The following is an 18,113-nucleotide window of genomic DNA, read 5'->3' on the forward strand; positions in this document are numbered from 1 at the left end:
ACTGACAAAGGAATGACAATTTCTCCAATGAGGCCAATTTATCTGCCGTGGTTTTTTTTGTTTGTTTGTTTTTTCTGGAAAAGATGGCCATCTTTTTGACTGTCCACCATCTTTCCTTCAAAAAAACACTTGCTACATACTTTATGCAACCCACCAAATAAGTACTTGCGGGCTGTACACATGCTAAGTGCAAGTAGGTAAAACTCTATAATCCAGCATGTATATTTAACGGAACTACAGAGTATCCTAGACTGCTTGTGGGTAAAGACGTGTGTTCCACAAGGCATGGGTCCCAGAAGGAAACCGATACTTTTTGAATGAATGAACATAAGGTTAAAGATACAAGTGTCCTAACAAGGATACAAATGGAGAATGTGGAAACTTCAAAGAGAGACCATCAGAAACATCCTTCCACAGGTCAGCACTATGTGAACCATCACCCTTCATTCCTGCATCGCTGTTAAAAGGCAGGTTCCTTACTTATCCGCTCCCATCCACCTACCGCTATATCTGCTAAGACTTGTGATGGAAGGTTCCCTCACCATTTCCAGAATTCATACTAGCATGCACCGTACAAAGCAACATCTTTTTTCTTTGCATTTTTTTAAATATAATTTATCATCAAGTTGGCTAACATACAGCACATACAGCGTGCTTTTGGTTTTGGGGGTGGATTCCCATGATTCATCGCTTACATACAACACCCAGTGAGAGCAAGGTTTTTAATAATCATCAAATGCATCTGCAGACTTAAAAACATGCCCTAATTTTCCCCACCTTTCCTTGATGTAACAATTTCATCAGGACACTAAAAAGAACCGGAAACCATGGAGCAGAAAGTATCTTGAACAACATCTAAAGGAAGGGGTACCTTTTCATTAATTTTCTCCTGTAATATTTTATCCTTAGAAGTCCATCTCTCCCTTTTTAGTTCTAAGCTAACTTGATGTTGTTTACTTTCCCGTTAGATACCAAAGGAACCCAAATACTGAATTCATACATGTACTAATTGAGAGAAAATTTGGCGAGCTATGGAAACAGGACGAGTACACACAGCTCTTCAAATCTACTTCAGTGGAAAACACGGTCCCTGATGGCCGGGAGATAAGGATCTAATACCACTCGTAAGTAAATCTGACCGATAGATACGTTATCAGGGGATCAAGAAACGAGAGCATATCTGAAAGCACTTCTGCCAGTATCAGTAACCTGTAAGTAACAAATAATGCACGTCACTTCTTTATTAGCATGGGAAAATTACTCCTTAAGTGGTAGCTATTTATTTGGGTGGTGACGGGGAGAAGGACCAGAAGTGAGGCAATCACCCGAATTAACCCCTTCTTCCCTACACCACCAGCCTAGGCCAGGCTGCTGTAACCCTTGCCAGCCCTCCGGCCCTCCAGGACGACCTCTGTCAAGGTCAGCAGTCCTTAGTGTGATTACACTGGCATCCCATGAATCACCCTATCCTCCGCTGCGAGGCCTCTGCAGGCTGTCCCCCACTAGCAACCAAATCAGGTTCCTCTGCTGTAGGCACCAGAGGTATTTGTGATTTCCACTCAACAACCTTAATCCAAAAAAAAAAAAAAAAAAATCGTTGGGAGAACACAGAATCTTTGCAAAAGGTTATGTTGGAGCCACGCGAGGGAGTCATGGATGCTTAAATATAATAAGCAGAGAGGATGAAACACAGCGGCAACCAATGTTTTAAAAAGTCAATACATGTATTACAGAGCGTGAAAAATAGTTACGATTAGCTTTACATGTAGAAGCCTGTTCCTTATTCATAGACTACAAACCTGTGAACGCCACCATGATAATTACTTATTTATTTCAACTCCATCCAAACCCCAATAATTAAAAACATGAAACAGAGTACACTTGGACAATTTTTCAAAGGCCTTGTGCACGAGGTTTTCAGTTTTTCTTCCAACTGGTAGCAGCCACTTGAACATTAAATTCTTTGATGCTGTGCCGGAAGCGGGGTTTCTTGGCTGATGGGACTTGTTTTCTTTTCTCTTTAATGCTGCTGCACGCTTGGAACCAATTTCAAGTATAACACCTCTTTCTGTCAAGAGTAATTTTTTTAACTATTTTTTTTCGGGAATTAAGTTATCCAAATATTTGATCTACTCTCCTGGCTTTCCCTGACTCTTTAGAAAGGGTCTACTTATCTTCCTGATTATCGCCCACTATACTTTGAATGGACAGAATTAACGTTCTTCTAAAAATTCTGAAAATTCAACAGACCACGTTAATAATTTAGTCACTCGCCTTCTTTCTTAAATAATGTTAAGGGCTTCACTCGAGCCCCTAAAATATCCCCATTATCTCTATCTCACGGTGATCTCCCTTCCTGAACAGTCAACCTGAAAAACATTCCACTTTATCTTTTCTAGCAAAGGTATTTTCTGTTTGTTTTTATAAAACAAAAAAAGCAAAAAAAAGATAACGGGGGTTGATAAATAGGGATGGAAATTTATTGTATAATGTAAGTTTATTACATTACATAATGTAGGTTTATCGTATAACAGCTTTACTGTAGAAATGTAGGAAAAAATTAAAATCGCTAATCTCAGCAAAGACAACCACTATTAAAGTTCTTATATTTCCCTCCAATCTACTTGTGTTTTTAAGACAACGTGAAACTAACTACGATAAGGTTAGAGAAATTAGCACATAGTAGGTACTGGAAAAATGTTTGCTGAGTTTCCGAACAACGTAAAGGGCACCGGATTCCTCACACTGGAACGTAGCTCGCCCTAGCTGTTGGGCTGGGTGGGCCAGTGCGGGACACCCAACAGGATGTCCGTCCCGAAATGCACAGGCAGAGGCGGTATCTTTGGTCTCATGAAGACACTGTCTCAGCGACAACGAACGTGTGGCTGACACCAACAAGAGAAGACCTTCCCTTGGCTTCTATCCAGTTTACTCTCAGTTTATATTATACTCCTTGTTTTGAGTAAGTGGGAGCCAACTAACATGGACGTTTGCATCCTGCTTTTTCTTGTGAAATTGTACCACACACACTGAACATTCCTTTAAATGCCATCAAAACCATGGCTTTTAACGTTCCTAACATTTGGTCCCACAAACTAAAAATATTTTCATTTTTCCCACTCTGTAATCTATGCTATGATAAAATTCCTTGCCACATAAATTTCTTTATCCTTTTCTTTATGATACCTCCCAAGAAACTGAGCAAAAAGGGATCCTCCATAACTATTTATCAACTGACACCTAACTAGAGGGGACCCATTATCCCAAACCATTAAAACACTATTCTTACTCTGTTTCTATTCTGTTAAGTGACGGGCTCTCTGTTCTATCTTTCTTTAAGGATGGAAGGGTCTCATTCTTCGAATGGCTACTATGGGCAAGACACTGGCAAAGCATTTTACTTTCATTATTTCATTTAAACTTCATATGGGGCACCTGGGTGGCTCAGTCGGTTGAGCGTCCGACTTCGGCTCAGGTCACGATCTCACAGTTCTTGAGTTCGAGCCCCGCGTCGGGCTCTGTGCTGACAGCTCAGAGCCTGGAGCCTGTTTCGGATACTGTCTCTCTCTCTCTCTCTCTCTCTCTCTCTCTCTCTCTCTGTCTCTCTCTGCCCCTCCCCCAACATGCTCGCTCTCTCTCTCTCTCAAATATAAAGCATTAAAAAATTTAAAAGTAGAAACATAAAAAATAACATAAAAATCCCGTTGGCATTTTTAGGAACATCTAGAAATGCGGTATGCATCCTGTCAGAACAAGTCCTTTGTACCTAAAATGGTCCGCTATTCCACTACAATTTTTACACATTAAATACAGAAAAGTCAATCTTTAGCAAAATCAGATAACGAATAACCTGTGGTTGCTACTCAGTCAACACCAGCTGAGTATAAATGCAGCACAATGAGCAGGCATTCAGCCTCTCCTTGTTTTGCTAATGAAGACAGTATCAGGCTCAAGCCTAAAATCGGAGTGAAGACAAACTAGTCTGATGATACCACCAGCTTTCCCAGTATCCTCAGCGTGAGAATTGACAAAGTGAAGTAAGGTCAAACAAGTATCTGCATACTAGGAATTCGGGGGGAATTAATGCCCCAAAGACAGCCTCATTGTGCAATTCGTATGGCACGGTACTCATACATCAGATAAATAACAAAACCCCATTATCGACGGATCCCTGCAGAGCAGGGCTTCGTGGGGGCTCAGAAGCCCTGTGTGGAGACAGAAAGAAGGAAGCAGGAGGAGAGAGAATCGGAGAGTGAAAAGAAGTAAACAACACAAACAGGTAAGAAAACGTATACCCTCTGAGCCACGAGATGAGTAATATATAGATGGCTTAATGACAAAGTTATAAAATTATTAATACGTACATAAATGTGTGCAAAGAAACATGGTATCCAAGATCCTGTATCAAATATTTTGGGGGGCTGACCTAGAAATGTAGCTTTTTCAGTTCGGAATAATAAAGGTCATCTAAGGAACCAAAGGAAATCATTTCAAGGCTCTTGACATCCCACCAGTCAATAAAATCAACTGGTTTCTATCTTCCGATGGTATCGATGATGGGACTTCACGCATGAAGCTAAGTGTAATTCCCAACTGTTTAGAGGAACTCATTCCTTTGGTAAGCACCTACTACAGGCCAGGAACTGCTCTAGGAGCCGGGATTCAGCTCTGAACAAAACAGACCAGGTCCCTGTCCTCCCGGAGTTCCCCATCTAGCGTGGCAGAGAGATGTAAACAAATGAGCAAACAGAAATGCTGGAAAAGGTCAGGACTAAGAAGAGAACACAAACAGGGTAAGAGGACAGTGCATGACCTGGTACAGAGGAGGAGGAGTGAAGGCCTAAAGAAAGTGCAGGAGTCGTGCAGACTCCGGGAAGAAATGTTCCAGACGGAGGGGGCTGCGAGTGCGGGGACGTGGTGGGGGTGGGGGAGCCATCCGCTGGCCTCTGTGGTCACAACCATAAGGAACGCAAAGCAGACAGTACCTGGTTTCTGGATCAAGGGAATCCACAAGTTTTTTGTCAGCTAGCAATTTTTGCAGACTTCGATATAATTCCACATTTGTGTTCAACCTAGAAAAATTACAGATGGAAAAAAAAACAATTAAATGACTTTCTCATACCTTGTTTTTAGCGTTACATTAAGAGAACTGTGTGACATCCTAGCATGCACACGCCCAGAGACCAACGTTCTGGGGGCTGGTTTTGTCTCTTCGTTTGGAAGAGAGAGAGCGTCACCGCAGTTAGAACAGAAACGGGGAGTCCGTCAGGCGGGGATGTCAGGGTCCTGAGCGTTCTGGAAGGTAAGAGGATGCATCTGAAGCCACAACCAGCAGCCGGAACCAGAAGAGCAGTTGGGAGGGAGGGGACGGGAGGAACGTAGCTGGCGGTCTGAGCCCGCTGCCACTGAGAACTCATTCCGTTAGCAATAGGCCAATGGCCACTTCTCTCTTGGTCCTTTTAGTGAGAAAGGAGCGAGGATGGGAGGAAGGATGGGCACAAAGATTTTGCGGTTCCCGAGTGAAGAGCCTAGAACCCGGGTAACCTTTGCCCTCCTGGGCCAGAGTGGCAGGCCCACACCGCCGGGAGAGTTCAAGGACACGGGCTTCAGGGACACGCCCTCGAGCTGCAACACCAACCCCACCGCTAGTCTGTGACCTCGGGCAAGTTATTTGAATCCCCCCAGCTTGTCCGGCTTCAGGTCACCCTAAGGGTTAAATGACATGCTACGTGTAGAGCACACACTCCCCACCCTAGTGGACAAACACTAGCCTTGCCAGCCTGCCCTTGCCCCCCACCCCCACCCCCAACAGCAGTTTTGCCCTCAGCCCGGGTGGCCATCCCACAGTCAGGTCCTCAGTCCTTCTTTCCCGGACGCCAAAAGTCCTGGCACTCTCAGGGCTAAACAGTGAACTGGTTTGGGATACGATCTGCTCCCTGCCTGGTAGGTCCTCTGGGAAGGACAAGGCGGTAAGAACCATCAGCCAGTCCGTACTCAGGCACCTGAGGTCCCCAGTCAGTGCGTAATCAAACACCTGCAGCTTTGTAGAAATTGAAGGGTTTCTGTTGCTGTGGTTCTCACCGGCCACCCCAGAGACGAGGGGACTGAGGCACTCACCGCCACTGGGAGAATGCTTGCCCAGAAGGGCAGGCATACCACGGCTCCTGCACCCGGGCATCACTCCCAGGAAACCGGGAGAAAACCGACGTGGGCGCCTATCTCCCCCAGGCCCGCTCACCCTACGGGCCACCGCGTGTCACAAGGACAGGTTTAGAGGCAGCCCGCAGTGTCCTCCCTTCAGAGGTTTGAGCCAACGTCCCATGTGACGTTTTGTGTCCTAAGATCCTGAGATAAGGTCTCTAGCCTACAGCTGGCATCGACTCTAAACAAACACACCTCATCTCAGGCTTTTATTTCCGCTACTGGAAATAGATTCCTCGAGGATCAACGGAAGCAGTTAAGATAGGACTCGGTTAAGGGCACCTGGGTGGCTCAGTCGGTTAGCATCTGACTCTTAATTTGACCTCACGGTTGGTGAGTTTGAGTCCCACATCGGGGGGATTCACTTTCTCGCGCTCTCTCTCTCTCCCGCAAAATAAATATATGTTGAAAATACATGTTGAAAAACAAAAAAATATATGTTGAAATACATATATATATATGTATATATATATGTCTATGTTGAAATATATGTTGAAAAACAAAAACAAAAGATACAGCTCAGCTAGACCAAAGGAGAAAAGCAGCCCTGGTGCTGAGAATGGAGAGCAGGGCGGAGAATGGAGTGAAGGCTGCGAGTTCTGCCTCCTGACCCTCCCTTCAGGCCCTCGGCAGGCCTCGGGCGGTGGCCAGAGTGTGGCACCGAAGCAAAGACTGGCGCACGTGTCCAGGATGAAGGGAGGACCTTGCCCGGGTCCTCAGGACAACACCCGGCTCTCGGTCATGGCTCCCTTGTGGTCCCCCCCGCAAAACTCGGAACCCACATCCGTGAGACCGGAAGCGCATCCAGACTCAGGCCCGATGCAGCGTTCAATCAAGGCGGCTCAGGCGGGCACCCGGGCAGCTCTGCCTCGTTTCTTGGGACTTTTCCCTGGACGGGGCGTGCTCCCTCCCGAGGAGCCCCCCGTGCCGCCCCCGCCCCGTGCCGGGTGTCTGGGGTCGGCAGGGACCGGCTTCGTCTCTTTCAACTTGCCACGGTGAGCAGCAGTGGCGACAGGAGATCACAGGCACTGTCCCCAGCAGAGCAGGTGACGCTCCGCGGGGCACGAGCAGCAGGTCCCCGTCCAAGCCGGGAGGCCACGGCGTCCACGCCGGGCCGGGCGAGCCGCGGCGCTCTCTCGCGGGGGACGCTGTGCGGCGGCGGCGGCGGCGCGTCGGGCGCCGAAGAGCTTTCGGTACCGCGCGGCCCCCCTGGGGGTGGTTTTCGCCAGCGCTGCGGAGCCCTCGTGAGCGGCGCAAGGCCTTTCGAGGCCCTTCGGGGTCACCGAGCCCGCTGCGTCACAGCCCCGGCCCGCCTCGGCCCTCCGGGCTGGCTTTCTGACCGCCCTACACCCTCCCCGACCCGGAGCTGGGGGCCCGCAGGGCTGCCGGCGTCGAGACTCGGAGAGGCTCTGACTTAACGCGGCGACGACGGTCACCAGGGCAGCGGAGCTTCGCTCGGTGCCTCACGCGACCGCGGTGGGAGCCCGCCTTCGGCGCAGCAAACCCGACGCGAATCACGTGACCGCCTCGCTGGCGGGGAAGCCGAGCGACCGAACGAACGGGGAAACAGACAGACAGACAGACACGGGGCCCGCCCCCGCCACCCCGCCGCCCCGCCACCCCACCACCCCGGGCAGCGGGCGGGGGGCAAATCCACAAAGCCGCGTCGCCTAGACCGCAACGGAGGCGGGGAGGGGGGCACAGAACATACTTTTCCACCGCGGTGCCGATGCTTGTACAGGCTTCCTCCGCCGCCTCTCGGAACGCGGGCTCGGGGTGGGCGATTTTCACAAAATCGGCCTAATGAGGAAGAAAGACAAACCCGAGAGGGGGTGTGATGGAAGGCTCTCCTCCGAGATCAGAGGGCGGAAGGGAAACCCTCCGCCGTCGCGTCGGCCCCTTGGCTCCGACCGCCGCGTTGCCATTGCCGAGCTGTTCCTACGCCAGTCGGGCGAGGCGGCCTCTTTCTCAACGTGGCGTGAGTCCCCGGGATTCCCTGGGGATCGTTCCAGAGAAAATACGTTCACTGGCCTCGTTTCAGGAAAGCCGTTCTCCTTCAAACGTGAACGCCAAGCAAATTCTCCCTAATTCTATAGTTCAAAAGAAGCAGAATTTTATTTCAAATACTCTACAACTTTCTGGCTGAGATCGTTGACGGTGCGCTTCTCACATGTTAACCTGGCTGCAGAGAACAGCTCTTACAGGCTTCTCTGTTTTTGTTGTTTTAATTGACACACAGCACAGTTTCAAGGCTGACTTAACTACATTCTAGCCTTTGTGCAGAAAACAAAGGCACATTCTCTCTTTACAGGCCTTTTAATAAAAATGGATTCCTACTCTTGGCTCCCATGACTCACAATCACCAGGGCCTGCAGCAGCTGCCACGCTGACCTCAGCATTTAACTGAGCCACACTTCTTTCTACTTTTTTAATGAAATCACGTAAAGTTAGACTTCAGTTTTCACGTTAATTGCAGTATACTTCAAACGAAAAACGCAAGGGAACTACAAAACATCACGGATGTTCCTCGTTCTCTGAGAAAAGAACACGTATGACTATAATACGAAATAAAATCACCACAAGGTCAAAGTTCCTAATTTTATTATTAGTTTTCAATGTAAAAACATTTAAATCCATAGTTTTATACATCTGATGTAACAATGAGATAACATTAGTGCCTGAAAAATTAGCTATGTAGAATTTACAATTTGTACAAGTTACTAATCTACACGTTGCAGAATTTACAATCAATATTAATTTCAAGATACTGGCATACATTTTAAAATTCATCTGTAGTACTGATGAGGAAAACAATACTGTTACATAGGAAATGTATTAAAAAAAGAAAAAGAAAGCGAATGTCCATTTGGTGGCAAATCATAGTTTATAAAATCCTTGCCCTATTATGGTATTGATCCTACTGGCAGATAAAACCTTAAAACTTCAAAAGGAAGAAGGTTCGAGGCACCTGGGTGGCTCGGTCTGTTAAGCATCCGACTTGCTTTCGGCTCAGGTTATGATCTCATGGTTCATAAGTTTGAGCCCCACATCAGGCTCTGGGCTGACAGCACGGAGCCTGCTTGGGAGTCCCTCTCTCTCCCTCTCTCTCCCCCTTCTTCACGCTCTCTCTCTCAAAAATAAACAAACATTTAAAAAAGAAAAGGCAGAAGGTTCTTTGACTTTTTTACTCAAAGATTTCCACATACAAGTCACATTTAAAACTTTTTAAATGAGATACTACTATACCTCATAATCATAAAAAACTTTAAAAATACGACAAGCTACGGGGCAGAGAGTTAAGATCTCTCAGCGAGGAGCAAAAGCAAAACTGTGGGGGGAAAAAAATCCTAGACCACCACTTAATTAAAATGCAGGCTAAGACAACAAATAAACCACCAACGAAGACATAAAGCCAGTATTGATTGCACATAAGTGAAATTCCCTGACAACTATGTCCCTTTGCAGATTCCATCGGCACAATTACATGGAGGAGGTATGAGGGGTCCTCGGGCAGTGAGTGCCTCTCCCTTCTCCTCCTCCACCCAAAGTATTCGCAGGGCAAACCGAGACCCTATAAAACCGAGAAGTGACTTCCAAACATGCAAAAAACAAGGATGGGGAGGTGTTACACTGGGTGAAAGAGGTCATTTTCAAAGGGCAAGTGATTCCACTTATCTGACATTTTATTTATTTATTTATTTATTTGTTTGTTTGTTTGTTTTTTAACAATTTTTTTTAACGTGTATTTATTTTTGAGACAGGGAGAGACAGCATGAACGGGGGAGGGTCAGAGAGAGAGGGAGGGAGACATAGAATTGGAAACAGGCTCCAGGCTCTGAGCTGTCAGCACAGAGCCCAATGCGGGGCTTGAACTCACGGACCGCGAGATCATGACCTGAGCCGAAGTCGGCCACTTAACCGACTGAGCCACCCAGGCGCCCCATTATCTGACATTTTAAAAGAGGCCAACTGCCGGAGGGAGAACAGGTGGGTAGTTGCCAGAGGTAAGAGGGGAGGCCTGGGCAGGACTATACAGGGGCCTTTGGGGGGTGATGAGATGGTTATGTACCCTAACTGTGGCGGTGGCTACGTGAATACGTGAGTTAAAATTCACAACTACACCAGCCCCAGAAAGAAGCCAATTTTGCCAAATGATAATTTTAAAAATAAATCCTTTTTATAAAGCTAAGTGACACTCCAACTTCTCCAGGTAAGGGAGACCTATTCATCTGACCTAAGCAGCCAGCCAGCCAGTAGGAGGTTCAGAACAGCGGGTTAAGGGCGTGAGTTCTACAGCCAGAACGCCCGGACTCTGAGCCCAGCCCCACCCCCTACTGGAGAGTGACCTTGGGCACATCACTTAACCTGTTACTGCCTTTCTTTCCTCAACTGAAAATGCTAAGAAGGTTAGTTCAGTTAATCCAGGTAAACCTCTTACCAGGGCCTGGTGCCTCATAAGATCTAAAAAAAAAAGCTGACATCGGAACATCAGCTCCCTGAGGCCAGAGACCGTGTGTCATGAGCCACATTCCCAGTGCCTAGAACAGAGCCTGGGACGTGGTGGGGGCTCGACACTGAACGAATGTGAAGGGAAGGCAATATATAGTCTAATACGAAGTAGACAGTCTCAGGAGGGTTCAGTTTTGGATCACGTGCGCCACTCTAACGACGTGACTACTGAAGACGTGGCTCTTTAGGGCAGATACACGTGTGCCTTCTATCTCAGCAACGGGCTTCTTAGCGAAGACACCGAGGTATATGTCTGTTTCAACTTCAAAATGTGAAAAAAAGGAAGCCACTAATACAATCAGTTTCGTATCCAAATCTTAGTTTTCACCGGAAAAGACATTTCTGAAAACGTTGATAAAAACTGGCTTTTCATAGGATTAATTTTACTGTCATGAGCAGGTAAATGTCCTCTTAAAATTCTCGTAGAAGTTTTTACGAGGAATCTTTGCCATACGAGTAATCATTGTTTGATTATACATCACGTGCTATTTTCGTAACTACACGTATTAAAGTACAAGTTCTACATGTCACCCTTTCCTCTACATTTTTCCCTTCCTAATGACTTTCTCCCACGAGAACAAGTCAGCTCTCACGTGGTTCAGACGCTGTCAGCATACGTGTTGCCATAGCGAGGACCAGATGCTTTTAACTTTATAGTCTAGCGTCAAACCTAATAAACTTAGCTTAAACGTTACCAGCTTGACACCCAGGTAGTTTCGAGGCTCACACCAAGCGTCTTACCAAGTCGGCCACCCTGCACAAGGAATCAGAGAGCTCGTCGAAAATGAGCACGGTCTGGGGCCCAGGTGCCACGGAACACACACGCTCCACAAGCAAGTCTGCCTTCCTCAAGGCATTTTCTTGGGCGACCCGAAATCCTTCTGGGGCGCTGAGCTCAGGAACTCCAAAAAGACCCTGCAATCCAGAGAACAGTTCCCATTTGTCACTAAAAACACGATTTTTCGGTGTTAAGTGTAAGTCCTTTTCTCGGAGAGGAAATCTCGGTTTTCACTGGTGTATCACATAATGCCATGTTCACATTTCCCACGTCATTCCATAGATTAAACGACACCTGTTTTAAGAATGTGAATGTTTTTTCATTTTTAATTATTTCATACAAAACAAAAATAGAACGATACAGGTTCAACACCCAGCTCAGCCACTACTACAGACCCTACCTCAAAGTAGTTACAAGGATTAAATGAGATGATACGTGTTTTTAAAGCATTTCAACACTGCCTGGCACGCAGAAAGCCATTTAATAGATATTAGCTGTAATCACCATTAGCCGTATGACCCCGGTTGGCCTAGTTCTCTCTCCTCCTGGGTCTAAGCTTCTCATTAAGCATGATGGGGATGACAGTACATATCTGACAGCATGGATACAGGTATACTATATTAGAAAGTATATGTAAAGTCTTCTGGGGACGCTGCTGGCCATTGGGTCCAGTCCAGTACCTAGAACTAAGTATTCCACAACTCAAGATAGAGAGGATGAGTTGAGCACATAGATACTTCAGGAAGATTTAATAAGCATGTTAAGACCAACTCATTGGCTGAAAGCAGCAAATTTTATACTTTCCAAAAGCACGTCAGCATCTTGATGAGGACAAAGATCACTAATCCAATGGGAATGACCATCCTTTTCTACCAGTTCAAACGCACTCGTTCCAGCACTCAGGAAGGCAGGATAGAAAACACAAAGCATTTACTACGCATTTACTGCACGCCAAGAGGAGAATTCTGTACCTAATACAGGTTCCCTCATTTAAATCACATAATCCTAGTGCAGGAACCATCATTCTTCTTTCACACATAAGAAACACACTTTAAGAAGCCAAAAAAAAAAAAAAAAAAAAAAGTTTGAGGTCATTAATTGTGGGAAAGACAGAACTTGAGCCCGCTTCGTACATCTCCAAAGCCCACACTTTTTCCATACTTCTGTATTGCAATTTATCTGTTTGAAAGTCTCTCCTGAGAAGGCAAAATCCTAGAGGGAGGAACCGCTTTCATCATTTGAACCAGCTGCCCAGCATAGTGCCTACCACATGGGCAAACTCGTGGACGAGACAAATTAACGGACCAGCGCTTAGCTCTGTAGTTTAACTTTGCAGATGACTAATAGGTTGATTTTGGAAAACAGCAAGAGGTAAAATTTTCAGGACCGATAAGGCCTACCTTTTCTGCAAGAAGGGATGCGTGAAATTAACCTCTCTCCAAACTGATTAAATAATGAAAAAAAAAAAAAAAAAAGACAGTTGCGGGCAGAGCAGAATCAGGACCAAAACCAAATCAGATTCTCTACACTGATTTAATTTGATTCAAGTACAGACTATTTTTCATTTCCCAGCACACCTCTCCACACTGCTCTTCGGAATTCTAAACCTCAGACTACTAGTTATGGAAATGATAAAAAAAAAACTACATTAACCTTTGTGGTTTTGTGTTGTTCTCTTGTTTAATCAAAAACCAATTCAGGTAACTGAAAATCCAATGTCAGTATCTAAACTCCTGATCTTCCAAAAAAAAAAAAAAAAAGCTAAAATTAGTTCTATTTCATCCACCCCAAACCAAACTTACTTTTTTCATCTGTCTACTCAATACCTATACGTGGTTGTTCTCCTCTCACCAAGTATGTTAAGACCTTATTCTGGTATTTACCCCTATGGAAGTTGGCCAATTTCATACAAAAATATTTTTAAAACAGTCAAAGCTAATGGCAGAGATCAAATAAGAAAACACTCAAATCAGTAAGCTCACTGTTAACGGTATCCTAGGCTCTTCTAAGAAAGGCAATGGTACAGATGATGAAGAAATTTAAAAGGCAAACATAAAAGTAACAACCTGAGGAGGGTAAAATCCACAAATGTAAAGTACAACAGGAATAGAAGGGTAAATCCCTTTCAAGCGTGCCTTCCTTTCACCTTTAACTCAGGCATTCGGTAAATATTGACTGCCTACGTAACGCCAGACACCTGCTGCGTGTGTGGACGTAGCAATAAACAGGAACCAGAGAATTCAGTCAGTGACTTCCCGGGGGAAGAAATCAACATGATCAACGCCATCGCATTATAGGAAATTAGACGGTTCTCAACAGTTTTTGTGTTTTATACCATGAAGAGCCCAAAGCTTTGGAAAAAATTTAAACCGGCATTTCGAGCATCGCCGGCATTAGTAATTACACGGAAACTTGACGCCGCCCGTGAGCTGCAGGGCCAGGCGCCAAGGCACCAGGGTTGGGTTGGGGCAGAAGCGCACTTCAGCTGGGGTTGGTCCCAGTGTGAGGCGAGGGCGGGACCCGGCAGGCGGGATTCACCCCCACCGCCAAAATGAACTATTTTAAGTGCACGTGGAGCGAGGGCTCACACGAGGCAGGTCCCAGGACCCACATTCTGGGGGGCAGGACCCCTAAAGGCCGCCCCGCCCCCCTTACACCAGCCCCTCAAAGAGGAGGTGACGGGCAAGGTCACCGAGAGCGCACACGACACCCTACCGTACAAAGCGGGTTCGCTGCCCGGCTCCTCCCAGACCCAAAAGACCCGGCCCGGATCCCTGCTGGGCCACGCGGGGGGTACGAGGGGAGCCCCCTCCCGCGCCGCTCACCCGGCGCTCGCCGAACAGGTCCAGGCGGCGGCCCTGGGGCTTGACATTGAAGGCGGCGCCCACCGGGAACCAGCTGGTGCTGACCCCTCGGGCGCGGATCCTGGCTCCGAGGCCCCTCGAGCCCGCTCGCCCGGGCCATAGAGGCGCTGCCCGGCTTCCGAGCCCGCCCAGCCTCCCGGCGCACAGCATCTGGAGCCCAGAGCAGCCCCTTCCCCCGCCGCGAGACCCCGCCCCTGCACCCCAGCTCCCGCCGGGAGCACGCGCACCGCGTTTCCAAGGCAGCGGGCCACGCCGCACCACGTGACGCCAGCGCTTCCGGGTCGGGGCTCGAGGCCCTCAGAACGTGAGCACGTCGGAGTCCCGCGAGCAAGAGCGTCGCTCCGCCGCCTTCACGGCGGACGCCGCGGTCTTGCGCCCCCGTGTGTCTGGAGTAAAGAACCGCCCAGGTTTACGCTTCCCTCCCACGTGACTCGAGCGAGGCGGGCAAAGTCTCGCCGCAGGGTGAATTCTTCCAGGAGGGGCAGCGAACGCTCGGCGACCGCCGCCTGAGTGCCTTCCCCGACGTGACAGCACCCGTGACGCTCGTCGACTCTATTGGCCTCCACCCTAAACGATGGTCGAAATTAAATCTACGGTATGACTGCACCGCATGGTTGTGTGGAACCGAGTAAATTTACTGCCAGTGAGTCTCCACTCAGAGTTTGGCTGGTAAAATTGTTACGATAATTAATCTACAGTGTACATTTGCAGAGGGAGGATTTCGCCGCACTTCACTCAGCCATAGGGGAATGAGAAGATTTGGGGGCAGGAGGCAGAAAGGAAACTGCGACTTGGGGCTTAGGATGGGGAGTGTGGGAAAGGGCTGGGGGCCCTGGACAGCCTTGGCCTCCCCTAAATGAACGGAAATCACACGACAGGCGGAGTCGGGCCGGGTTCTCGTCCAGGACGGGAAGCTTACCCTTGCTAAACTTCAACGCCCTCGTCTGCAGAAAGGGGATCGTGCTGGGTGCCTGCCTCCTGTACCTTCCAGAAGTGCGTGCAGATTACGTGAACGAGTTCACAGCGAGGTGTCTTTCTTTCGAGAGGCTTCTGTAGGTGGGGGGAGAAAAATGCCACGGTTGGGGAAGGGACGGAGGGGAGGGGAGGCTGCCAACGGCACCCTCACATTTTGCCTGGCTTCCTCCCTGCAGACACCTGCCGGTCCCTGGTCTATTTCAGGGTCGAGCCGGGCTGCAGAGTGGCGGATGCACGTGGGACGGGCCCCTTGACAACTGACGCTTCTGCAGAAGTGAAGCCGGGGGTGCGGGTGTGAGAAGAGGCCCACCTAGGAAAGCGAGCAAGAGGGGAGGGCTGGCTACCGCCGCCTCCCGCCAGCGCCTCGAAATACGAAACACACGGCCTCAATTTTATGCAGGAACTGGATGCCGCCTGATTCGTTAAATCGGTGAGCGCACAGGGCATCGACGGCGATGGCGAGCTAAAAGGAGGATTCCTGTGACTTGTGCAGAGGAACAAGAGCCCGAGTGGACCTTTTGGTTCCGGGGCAACCCACAGGCACATTTTTCTGAAACCGCTTTATTTGAAGTCGTTCCAGAGCTTTATCTCCGCTGAATGTTTGGGCTTGGAGTAAAACTCTGTTCACTTGAGCATTGCCTGTTGGGTTTGATCAGTCCTAAGAGCCTTCTGGAAAGGCCCAGAAAGCCAGAAGGTGAAGCCAGGAGTGAGTGGTACATGCGTCCTATAGATCGCTTCTAATCCCCCTTCCTCCCTTCGCCTGGGGGGAAAAAAAAAAAAAAAAAAAAAAAAAAAAATTAGTTTCAAATGGAGTTTGTTTTCAGTTTAGCCTGGCAGGGAGAAAAGGCCCAGTTAATCGTGGTACATAACAATTAAAATTTAGCTAAGACAAGCAGTGTAGCGAACCTATACGATTCTTTACAACTTAACTATAAACTGTATTTCATTATGCATGTACGGTAAGTTGTGATTTCATTTTCTCCTGACTTTTAATCAAAGACTTCAAATGATTTAAAATCCCCAAATTCCTAACGCTGTGTTAATATCTCATTATTGGCAACCGGTGGCCCTTAGGACAGCCTACCCCATGTGGCCGACCTAACGGCCATATAGCAGACCCTTACAAAGATGTCAAATGTGTCGTGTAAAAAAGAAAATTCATCAGTATATTACCAATATATTTGACAAATAAATAAATAAATAATAAATATATATATATATATTTGACAAAAATGCTTTTTCATCTTTTTCTTAAAAAGGTGCTTCAAACCTGAGAGCCTACCTTTAGCCCAGAATGATTTTCCTACAAGGAGCCCTAACCATTGTAATGCAACATTTAAGCCTAAGAGTGTCCTTGGGTGGGGGTGGGGGGTGGGGGGTGGGGGTGGTGACAGCTTGTCCCAAATTAACCAAGTGTCTTGTGTCTCAGAGAGCCTGGCATCGTTAGACTGTTCAGACCTGCAGCCCAGATTCACAGACAGCCAATGAAAAATAATCACAAATGGCGCATTACATGCGCCCCACCCCTGCCAGTCCAGCTTTATCTTTTGAAATCCTTTAAACTGTGTTTTACATCCCATCTTCCATATTTCATCAAAAAAAAAAAAAAAGAAGAAGAATTTTATAAAAGCTTGTATCCCATGTGTGGTCATAAATGTATTTTTTTCCTTATGTCTATCTCAGTGTATAAAGTTGGGTTCCTGAATAAGCACAGGTCGCCTCCCGGTTCAGCCCTAACAAAACCAGACTTTGGGGAGAAGCCGCTTAGATTACTACAATTGAAAAAAGCCAGAGAGGGGATCCTGGGCTCAGTCAGTTGAGTGTCCGATTTCAGCTCAGGTCATGATCTGACGGTTCGTGAGTTTGAGCCCCACATCGGGCCCACGGCTGTCAGCCCAGAGCTCGCTTGGGATCCCCTGTCCTCCCCTCTCTCTGCCCCTCCCCTGCTTGCTCTCTCTCTCAAAAATAAACATTAAAAAAAGCCAAAGAATAAGGACACTCTGGCTCAATAAATAAAGTGATCAGTCGCGCGGTAGCTGAGGGGAAGGAGGACAGCAAGGTGGGTACAGGGGCCACAGTGCAAAACTGAAGGAGACGCTCACAGTCAGGGTCAAGTGCAGGCAGCGGCAGCACCTGAAGGTGAGCCCCTCTTTCGATTCTGCACCCAGGGCCCCTCACTTGCTTCGCCCCAGTCCTGGCTCTGTTCTAGAAGAAATAAGTTAAGGAAGGCCAATCAAATACCTATAAACAGAAGTTATTTCTGTACATTTCCCAGATTTTCCATAAGCACCGAGCAGTTTTTCAATCCTTCATTTTTACAGACTGCTGCCTGCTTGTAATGATCATTTAGAAAAAGCCCCACTTTCCCCAGGGAATGAAGACGTCGTCCCAAGTGTGTTGACTTGGAGCATGGATAGAATGGCCCTAAGTCCCAATTTCTAGTGGCCCATCCTGTCAGATAAACTGGTCCCAGGCTGCGATTTGGGAAATAGCGTGGCTTGAATGTGCACTGAACTTCCATCCTTTTGCTCCTTTATCAGTTGCTCTCAAACTCATGGAAAAGTATACGAGGGGCGCCTGGGTGGCTCAAGTCAGTCAAGCGTCCGACTTCGGCTCAGGTCATGATCTCAGGGTTCGTGAGTTGGAGCCCCGTGCCGGGCTGTCTGCCGTCAGCGTGGACCGTGCTTCAGATCCTCTGTCTCCCTGTCTCTGCCCCTCCCCTGCTCGCACTTTCTCTCTCAAAATAAACAAACTTAAAAAAAAAAAAAAAGTATATTGAGTTAACT

General features: G+C 47.6%; 1 protein-coding gene across 5 annotated transcripts in view; it reads right to left on the reverse strand.

Annotated features, from left to right (window-relative positions):
- LOC115508859 (mitochondrial intermediate peptidase) overlaps positions 1 to 14,517 on the reverse strand; it is a 156,738-nt gene extending 142,221 nt beyond the window's left edge. For all 5 annotated transcript variants that reach the window (XM_030307882.1, XM_030307892.1, XM_030307874.1 and 2 more), the window contains exons 1-4: positions 14,314 to 14,517; positions 11,452 to 11,625; positions 7,913 to 8,001; positions 4,986 to 5,072 (exon numbers count right to left, since the gene is read on the reverse strand). In XM_030307882.1, coding sequence (XP_030163742.1) covers positions 4,986 to 5,072; positions 7,913 to 8,001; positions 11,452 to 11,625; positions 14,314 to 14,502 — 539 coding nt within the window. In that variant the 5' untranslated portion in view covers positions 14,503 to 14,517. The remainder of the gene's footprint in view (positions 1 to 4,985; positions 5,073 to 7,912; positions 8,002 to 11,451; positions 11,626 to 14,313) is intronic.
- Positions 14,518 to 18,113: the final 3,596 nt, after the last annotated feature.

Source organism: Lynx canadensis, chromosome A1, assembly GCF_007474595.2.
Source record: "Lynx canadensis isolate LIC74 chromosome A1, mLynCan4.pri.v2, whole genome shotgun sequence".
Taxonomy (NCBI): domain Eukaryota; kingdom Metazoa; phylum Chordata; class Mammalia; order Carnivora; family Felidae; genus Lynx; species Lynx canadensis.